At 33.0% G+C, this 10,012-nt stretch overlaps 1 protein-coding gene across 1 annotated transcript in view; it reads left to right on the plus strand.

Moving 5' to 3' along the window:
- Window positions 1-9,475, plus strand: part of LOC149773120 (uncharacterized) — a 62,527-nt gene extending 53,052 nt beyond the window's left edge. Inside the window, exons 8-14 of the mRNA XM_089946785.1 lie at window positions 958-1,225; window positions 1,823-1,887; window positions 2,262-2,327; window positions 2,965-3,120; window positions 3,736-3,833; window positions 5,461-5,572; window positions 6,578-9,475. Of these exons, the coding sequence (XP_089802911.1) occupies window positions 958-1,225; window positions 1,823-1,887; window positions 2,262-2,327; window positions 2,965-3,120; window positions 3,736-3,833; window positions 5,461-5,572; window positions 6,578-6,750 (938 nt within the window). The 3' untranslated portion in view covers window positions 6,751-9,475. The remainder of the gene's footprint in view (window positions 1-957; window positions 1,226-1,822; window positions 1,888-2,261; window positions 2,328-2,964; window positions 3,121-3,735; window positions 3,834-5,460; window positions 5,573-6,577) is intronic.
- Window positions 9,476-10,012: the final 537 nt, after the last annotated feature.

Raw genomic sequence — 10,012 nt, forward strand, 5'->3', positions numbered from 1 at the left:
TTGAAAGCTATTTCTGAAATAATCCTAAGAAAGCAACTTCCATGTGATTTTCCAATAACATAATGCCTAGTTGTGTTAGAAACATCGTTTTTAATTGGCTATTTGGCTCACGCATGAGCAGAAGGGTAAAAGATGGAGTTCTTTTTTTTTTGGTGCTTAACGGACCTATTATTTTCGTATCGAGACCACTTTTTATTCCAAATGCCCATCTTATCCTACTCTCTGCAAAGGTTCATCTGTCTGTTTGCAGTTCATGCCGGTCTGTCTTAGATCTGAGACCAAAAAATCTAAAATCCGGACACAAAATCGGATTCCGACCACGGGTGAATTTTGGGTGGGAAAAAAATCGGGTCCAAAAATGAGGAAAAATGAGGTTTTTCCCTCTGTATTTTGTAGTGCAACTAGAACTTCCAGATTATTTGGTATCATTGTAGAGCTACATCTGTCTACCTTTCTATAATACCACCCAATTTAGTGTTTCATACATGACATTGACGCTACAGAGCTCAGCAGTATGCTACTACCTCGTGACACGTAAACTCGTCACCAGGGGTTAATGTGTTAAATGGCATTCTACATTTTATTGACTTTACCTTTATTTGGGACTATTATAGCCATTGTTGTCATTAGGTGCCGTAAAATGCTGTCATATACATACATACATACATACATACATACATACATACATACATACATACATACATACACACACACACACACATACATACATACATACATACATACATACATACATACATACATACATACATGCATACATGCACACACGTACGTACGTACGTATGTACATACGGGTTACCATCATCACATATTCGTAGCTTCCAAAACATCAAGCTTTTTTCTTCTGGGCCAACGCCACGCAAGTCCCAAAACCTGTCTCATATAATGACACACATCTGAATTTATGCTTAAACCTATATTAACATTAATTTTCCGCAGTAAGTCGACCACGGTCCACGTGCACATTTCCACGTTATTTGGCCAATCAGAACAAGTGGCGTGACCTAAGCGGGAGGATCCGACTGGAGGTGGATGCGGGGCTCCAGGTGCTTCGGTTCAAGGACATTCAGCCACACGGAACCTTCGTGTACAGTGATGGTCCTGAAGTGTCGGTATCTAAACTCGTGCTTCGATGCATTCATTCGGTCGGACAATCTGTCGTTGACTTCGTCACAGATTTCTTCACCTATTACACTAACGATTCTTGGTAAGCTTGTTAAAACATTTTTAATAATTATACAATTTAAAAAAGCTTTATCACTTTATAAACCATCACACATTTGAAATGTTTAGCATAAAGTCTGTATTTCAAATTTCAGCGGCATCAAATGGAAAATAATTGAATGGAATCATTAACTGTTTCAATTAGTAAACTGATACATATTCATAATGATACAGTATATACAACCACTGAAAAAGTTTTGATAAAATAAGACACATTTTGCCATTAAATTTATTTACTTGATGAACATTGAAAATGATAACAATCATTAGTTATTATTATTATTATTATTATTATTATTATTATTATTATTATTATTATTATTATTTCCTTTAATATAATTCCAAAAATTGAAAGAGAAGACAAACATAAACATATCCCATATATACACCTACTGTAGCAACTAAATCGTGACTAAGAATTAATTAGCTAGGATAACTGAAATTCCTCAACATATGGATGGTAAATATAGTTCAAAAGATCATATCTTCGCCAGAATTTACACTGAATTCTCTTCAAATTCTTTGATATTTTGAAATGCATATATTCAGTGGCAATAATTAAATATATGACTTTCTGCAGCGATTCCGGATACCAGTGCCTGCGCGTGATTAAAAGAGACGAAAATGTGATAGAACTTTACATGGGTATGTTGTTTAAATATTTAATAGTATATTTTTTTTATAGTATTTTGCTATTAATCCATAACGAAAGTAAAGAACTTTGTATAATATAGATATGCATAAATGTTTACTTGTCACGGATGTATGCTTCAAAATAAGTTTTTAAAAATCCAATAACCATAATCGAATTTTATCTGAAAAGGTGAATCTTATTGTCTAAGAATTTAAATTCTCGATATTCCATAGTACGTAAACTCGAACAATTTTCTTACAGTATGAAATAAATAATGCTGCCATAGGTCAATGACTATCCATTTTATCAGTCGAAACCCAAAGCGCCAGCCATCTTTCCTGTTTTCTTGTACATTGCACTAAATAAATCTTTCCTTTGATTCTAGGTGACTCAACAAATAACACAGAATCAAGCTGTGATTATGAACGATCTACAAAATACATACTAATACGTAAGTATTGAAACATATTGTTTTGATTGACTATCACTCACCATTTGGACACCCACATCTAATTTCCCTCATGCCATGGATGTTTAATGGACGATAAAATGGCTTCCTGCTTTATAGAAAGCATTTTAAAAAATAAGTGCATGTCAATGTATTTCCGTCTTGATAAATGTTTTACAAGTATGATAAAGTATTAACCTGAAATCAGCATATATACCCTGCGTTTCCTTACGTTCAAAATCATTAAACGGTCTCCTAACCTAGCATCTTTGTTCATAATTGCAGGACAATACAGTAACTGTTACATGGAGACTATATAGAAATACTGAGATCAAAAATCATGTAAAAGGATGTTATGTTTTTTTTTCTTCTAAAAGAAATAATTAGGTATAATTACTCCTGACTTCATATCTCCATTTCTACGACATTACTTCTCCTTTTCATTAAAAAACTAGGAACGTACATTTTTCGATATAAACATAGAATATGAAACATAAGTATTTCTGTTTCTTTTTAACTAAATTATACGTTTGTTTTTGTTTAATAAAAGCTGTGATAATATTTAAACATAAATAACATTACTAATGTTTGCTTTAAAATCCATAGCTAATATTAATTCATTTCTTCCCTCATTTTAAAGCTGATAAGAATGACTCTGTTCCTTGTGCCGCGAGTCAAAAGGGAATCTATAAATACACGGACAAGGCATCAGACTGTTCCGGAAAAGTCGACATCGGATGCTCAAATGATGACGAAATCGTTATTGAGACAACTTGTGCAACGATGACAAAGTCCGGTATGCTGTCTTGTCACTTTTTCCTTTTGTTTCTGCTGCCTGTAGGCTATTTCTTATCCGCTTATTCATATTTGACTGTAATCTCGAGAAATTGCCTGAAAAATTAATTAGGGAAACGTATGTTCTTGAAGTTATATATTTGCACGAAGCAGTCAAATGAGTTAAAACAAGTTCTGAAGATTTTTATACTAGGTATGCCATCATATTTTAGCACAAGATATGGGTGTATGAATTAGGGTTAAATGGCACATCAGCACAATACAGGTTATATGTTGATCAAAATTTCTAGTTCGAAATGTAAATGTAAAGACTTGTGACAACAACAAACAAGAACTATTTGGAAAATAAAGCCTTCTAAATAAAAGTAAACATAAAGGACTTCAGGATAATAGATAAACAAGATAAAGCTGTTAAAAGTCAGTAAAATGCATATGAAACAAAAGATAAATGTAAAACATGAAAGACAAATGATGAATGGTTACATAAAATTAAAGTTTTTTTTATATTTATTGATAGGGATATTATGTTCAATATGTTTTATGGAAGAACATAGAGATAAGACAAGAATGACTGGGAGAACAAACATGTATGACTAACAAAAAATGTCCATTTCAGTCAGCATACTTCAGTGCTTACAGAACTGGAGATTGGAGGAAAAAATGTTCCTTATAACAAAACAACCAGGTCATCTGGATAATCCTTCCATGTGTCTAGTAAGTATCTATCTATCTATCTATCTATCTATCTATCTATCTATCTATCTATCTATCTATCTATCTATCCATCCATCCATCCATCCATCCAACCAATCAATCAACCAACCAGCCAACTAATCTAGCAATCAGTATATGCCTAATGCAATCCGATAGTATTAATCTAGTATTTTCAGGGCCATGTGCATAAAATAATAATAAAATATACTTGCTGAAATAACTAGAACATCAACGAAGCACAGTGATTAGTGTTAAAAAAGAGAAAAATGTATACAGTGTATTGCAGTGCCAGACGTGTTTCTACTTTTAAATCTCTGTGTAATGTAAAGCGTCCAGTTATCAAATGAATTTGAGTTCCGTGATGCTAGTTATAGATATGCCAATATTGTATCTAATCTCTGCTGAATGTGACAGAGCTAATATGCAATCGACTTCAAAACATAGCCTACAGTGACGGCCCCAATTATGACCGCCATCAAAGACGTGATAATGAAACCATTTACTATGAAATTTATTGAGCCTAATGTACATATTAATTCTCGGAATTTACTTATATCTATAAATAGTATTTCTTATGGGAGTCTGCAAACATCCTGTAATGCAACAAAGAATAGTCACTGCATCATTATTTGTGACATAGTAGGAAATAAAGTTGAAAAGATCATGAATTTGATCTATTAACTGCACTTTTTACCTGTACCTGAAAAATGGCTGAATCAAAGGAATGACTGGCGTTTTAGTACAATTCTTTTCCTTCTTGGTTTTCATTCAGTGTCCGCTCATGTGCTTCTTTTCTAATAATCTAATAAAGAAAGTGAGAATTTTATTTCAGTTACGTATAAATGGAATTTATTTTACAATGCAATTTTCATCCCCGAAGTGCTACTTTTTGTGAACATATTAGATTTATTATTTTTACCTCGTTCATGCGTCTATTTTCACGAAAGTTTCTGGGCCGTTTACTTTTAAAGGTGACACAAAATAGGCTTATTTGATTGGGTGGTTGGGAGGTTTTTTTGATTGGGTGGTTGGGAGGAGGATTTTTACATTTTTTTATAATTACTCTTCAGATAGATATATTCCATATATGGGAAAATAGTTTTGCCTTTCTACTTCATCATCAGTATTAATACTTGGATATAATCCGTGAAAGGAAATTTAATTTGGTGTTTTTAAACATGCTGTTTTCAAATATGATGAAATCGTTGTTGTTGTTGGTGTTTTGTTTTTTTTGTTGTTTTTTTTTGAAGGGGAAAGCAGGTTGGTTGGTCTCTGTTATGGCTCAACGTCCTGCAGTATGTACGTCAGTTCATTACATTAAATGTCATAAAGAAAATGAAAATAAAACTGAAGATAGTCACTATGTAAGGCTGGTTATTCATTTTTATAATGTCCTACCTTGATTAGGCAAGTATAAGTATCAGTCCTGTTTGTAAAGTCTTTGCGCTAATGAATGAGTTTATGCAGGAAACAATGATCACAGTTTACCCATCATGCAAGTTTTTTTGCAAAACAACACGATATCCTTTTTTATTGTGGGTTGTGATCCTCGACAATATTGTTTGTTATTTTCTATTTAAAGAAATCACACATAGTCAGCGCTTTATCATTTTTCTCCTGGTTTTAGACATTTATAGAGACAGACTTCGGATTAGAAGTCCAGGCGGACAACTATTGTGAAGGTGACAGGTGGATTGTCAAGAAAAAGTTCCTCAATTATCTTTTGCATACACCACCAGGTGAGATCTACAACCTCTTTCCATTAACATTTCATTATGAGTCTTAATCTCAGTGCTAAATATTTTTTTATTGTTTGATTATACATTTCATCCAAATATTGTTTTTCTTGTTGCCCAAACACATTCACACGACGATTCAGTTGGTTATAACGAGTCTCTCTCTCTCTCTCTCTCTCTCTCTCTCTCTCTCTCTCGTTTTAGATGATTTGCAAAAGGCCATAAATCGGGTATGAACTTTTTATGGTTGGTGATAAAAATGTTAACAACCATAACATAAAGCTTTCGTTTGATTTGTCTTGGTTTTTTTTTTAACTGTGTCTTTATTTGTTCAGTGTATTGCTGACATTTTAGATGACTTGCCATACAAATAAATCATATATTCCAGGGATGCAATAATTACCTCTTCTCTAAACACGTTCATAAGTAAATAAAATGTCCGTCGGCTCCACATGCTAACCTTATTTTGTTCAGAAAATGGTATCCCATATGTTTGAACCATGGAGAACTAAAAGAGCTCAGTCATACCATAGTATTGTATTTTCGCCCAAGCGTCTGAATTACAATGACTGTACTATATATCTCTGATTTATAATTCCTCAAATGCAGTCGGTTTAATAGAACTATTGTTGTTTGAATGCAATTAGTATAATATAATTGTTGAGGGACGTCTGATTTAGAAATATAGTCTCTTTACTCTCATTTATAAACTAACATCCAATAGAACGCCTGATTTTCATTTTTTATTCAGGCACTAGTGTATTTAAGTTTCAAAGAACATGCAGACCACATGAAAACAACCAAATGCTGTGAAATAGTATGTGTATACATTTTTTTTCCAAGCGTAACGTGTACAAAGTAGATATCTTAATGTTAAAAGCCGAAAACCTAGATAATGGCACATATGTTTTCGATCGTTCTTAGTCAGTATTATGACAGCGTGTGCTGATGGCGACAGATAGTACCGAAACATTCCATCTTTTATTTTTTAATTTCTTTTCTTTTCAGACAATTGTCCAGACAGGACGTATATTCAATCAGATCAACATACAGACACTGATGGCTTCCAAAATGACAGCAAAGTGGAGGAACATACAAGCTTTGCTGCAAAAAGAATTTCTAATAATGCGCTCATTCTTGCCTGTGTTTTTATAATTTGTTCTTTTTTCTTCAATAGATGAGTACAGTTCTGTTATCTGAAGAGCTTAAATGGTTTTAAAGTTATTTCTTTGGCGGTTGAGGGAAGTATTGATTTGTGTACTCCGCAGCACCCTAAAACATTTCAATGCCTTACAAGTTAAACGACAGAGTATAGAATGGGTTGGAGAATTGTGTATTGAGCATAGATAGAGGATTTGATGTTTGACTCCTTGGTGTATTCTTTAAGAAAAAATGCCATAATGAAAGCAGCGAAAACTTTTGAGGTAACGAAGAACGTTCTATAATGTAATCTACTCGTCTCGATTTTACAAAAGTAATGCAAAATATAACCTATCAACCAATGCATTCATTGCTGAGTATAATTGCAACGTTGATTTACTCGGGCATGAAAAGGTGATAGGTGTATGAATTCGGAGATCGATGAGGACTAAAACCATGTCCAAAACCAAACTCGATACTGGTTGACATGACATATTCCCCTGCAATGACTATACATCGAAAATCGTTTCAGGTCAAACTAATTTTATTTCGACAGGCGGGTGGATTATATATGCTGATTATATTTAGAGAGGTGGGTGGATTATATATGCCTGATTAATATATACATTACTGTACATGACATGACTGTGGACAAATTCAAGGATGGACAAGGTTTGTTATAAACAGTTAAAGATGATTGATTGTTCGTTTATATATATTTTTGTGCAATGAAGAGAAAATGTAAAATACCCGATATTAATCGACATTTATCGGTCATCGACATATGATGTTATCAATACTAATCACTTGCAAATATAGCGATTATCCGTAGACAAAAGTACCAGAATTCTTGCCAAAGATATTGCCCTTTCCCATTGCCATTAATGGCATCTGTTTTTAATGATTCACCTATATTGTCATTTGACGCCATTTTAAACAAAACACCTAATTATAAACAACAATGAATTTCTGGGTTTTGAAACATATTTGCCGTCTTTTATAGTAATATAATGCCATTGTTAGAATTATGAATTTATTTCTATGCCACCAACAAGCTTCAAGATATATTATGTTATTATTCCAGTCACCCCAAAACTTAGACAACCTTGTATCATTGCCCATGGTATTCAGTATTATTAGACGGTACGAATATGTACTTTTACAAAAGCATTCTGTCCACTGTAACAGAACTTTTTACCTTTAAATGAATGCGACCATGAAGTTTAATTTGCAAAGTCTAGTCCCGTTATCAAATATTAATAATACCATATATAAATGTAATCGTAAATGTTGAAGTGTATCAATAATATTTTATCCCAGATCGGATTTATAAATGTGTATTCGTATGTGTTTCACTTATTGCAGAGGACTCAATCATCACGAGATTGCTAAGGTGCAAATGTTTCTTTTGTCTGATTTTGACATTACCCATAATGCCTTATTACCATAAAAGCTCTGGCAAACTTAAATCACTGTAATGTTGTCACAGCTATTGTTTGGAATTTGTATACGTATTCATTATGATGTTTCTCTAATTTAAATCCACTCCTTTGTAAGTTACAGGTTTTCTTACTATTCAGATTGATGAGGTTGAATCCGAGGTTGCATCTGTAATAAATATAGCAGCAAAGATCTATATCACTGCTGATGGATTGTTTCGGGTTATTGTCATTTCAAAATGTATTATCCATCAACCACTTGTTAGCAAAAGTGTTTGCTTTTACAGAAATGAGACTGACACTAAAATTTCTGGAGCCGATGCTAATTTTATATTGCCAGCGCTTCCAATTCTTCTTTTTATTTGCTTAACTGAACAGCGTCCTAGAATTTTTAGAAGTGAATATTTATAATTAGGTATAGTGAGGAAATAATCTTGCTTCTAAAACATGATCAGAGATATGTTAAAAAGTAATCACCGAAATGAACGTTTACTGCTTTTGATTTAAATTTGAAAAGAAAGCTGAAAAAAAACCCCAACGTAATAACAAAAATTATCCTGACATAAAATTCCAAATATACACCAAATAGAGTGGAAAACAAGCTTTCATTCGCCCTCTGCTGGGTGTGTTTCATTGCGATGTATTCTGTTAGTTGAAATATTATCGTCAGAAATAATGCATTACTGTTGTTTTGTTCACCTGTCAACTAATTAAGTGAATATATAAATTAGAGTGTAATATTTCTTTCAATACATCACCAGTTTCTGTAACTTGTCAAAGTATTGGACAATATATTTCATATTTGATAAAGATCATTCCTATACAACACGCAACGTTTTTATGTTCAATCACATTTTTGGCATATTTTGTTTTTGTTTTCACAACGGAAAGTGTCACTTAGCTATACATACATACATATATATATATATATATATATATATATATATATATATATATATATATATATATATATATATATATATATATATATACATGCATGATTTACTCAATATTTTGTTGTATGTTGTTGACACTATCAGATCTAGATATGGCTGTTGAATATGGAGAGACAGGAAGCATTAAACAAGCAATTTCCATTATGTGCTGAAATAAAGTCCTTTTTTATCTTGTATATACAACGAGGATACGTGTTTAACCGTTGGCAATGGTTTATAATAAATTACATGCGAATTATGTGTGTGCATGTGTGTATGTCTTGTTGATATTTATCATATGAAATGTGATAAACTGTGATATTTTGTACAAATATCATTTGTATTTTTGAACCTGTATTTCATATTCATTAAAATATTTTTCTAAAATATAATTCGTTTTCCAATATTTCATTATTTCGAATGAATGTAATAGGTGCTAAACATTCTGGAACAATCAAACCATCTCGGCCTTTCGGTAATGTTGAGAAATAAACCTCAATTGTATTTCGCCGCGTTGAGAACAGTGTTTGGACCTACGTTTGTTTACAAGGTATACAACACGGTGGCGGAATGAGACAAAGTAACAATCTGATCAATTTCTGACTTTTCTATCACAACACATGTTGTGCATTCTTCCAAAGCCGAATCAGCAAATCTATCAAATGTATGTGTAAATATACAACTGCGTATGACGTTATTTGTTGATTCGACTGGAAATTCTAGCAATGTTCCGATTGCTCATATGAGGAAAGCACTCCGTTTGACTCATCATAATAACGTATGGTCCCAGAAGGAACATGTTCCCCAAGACACGTACGAAATACATCACAGATTAAAAGCTGGGTGCGTGTTTCAAATACATGAGATTCAGCGACTGCCAATCAGGGACGTCATGGGGGAGGTGGGGGGAATTGCTCCCCCTCCCGAAT

This window comes from Sinohyriopsis cumingii, unplaced genomic scaffold (genome assembly GCF_028554795.1).
Source record: "Sinohyriopsis cumingii isolate HCF-2022 unplaced genomic scaffold, ASM2855479v2 utg000881l, whole genome shotgun sequence".
Lineage (NCBI taxonomy): Eukaryota > Metazoa > Mollusca > Bivalvia > Unionida > Unionidae > Sinohyriopsis > Sinohyriopsis cumingii.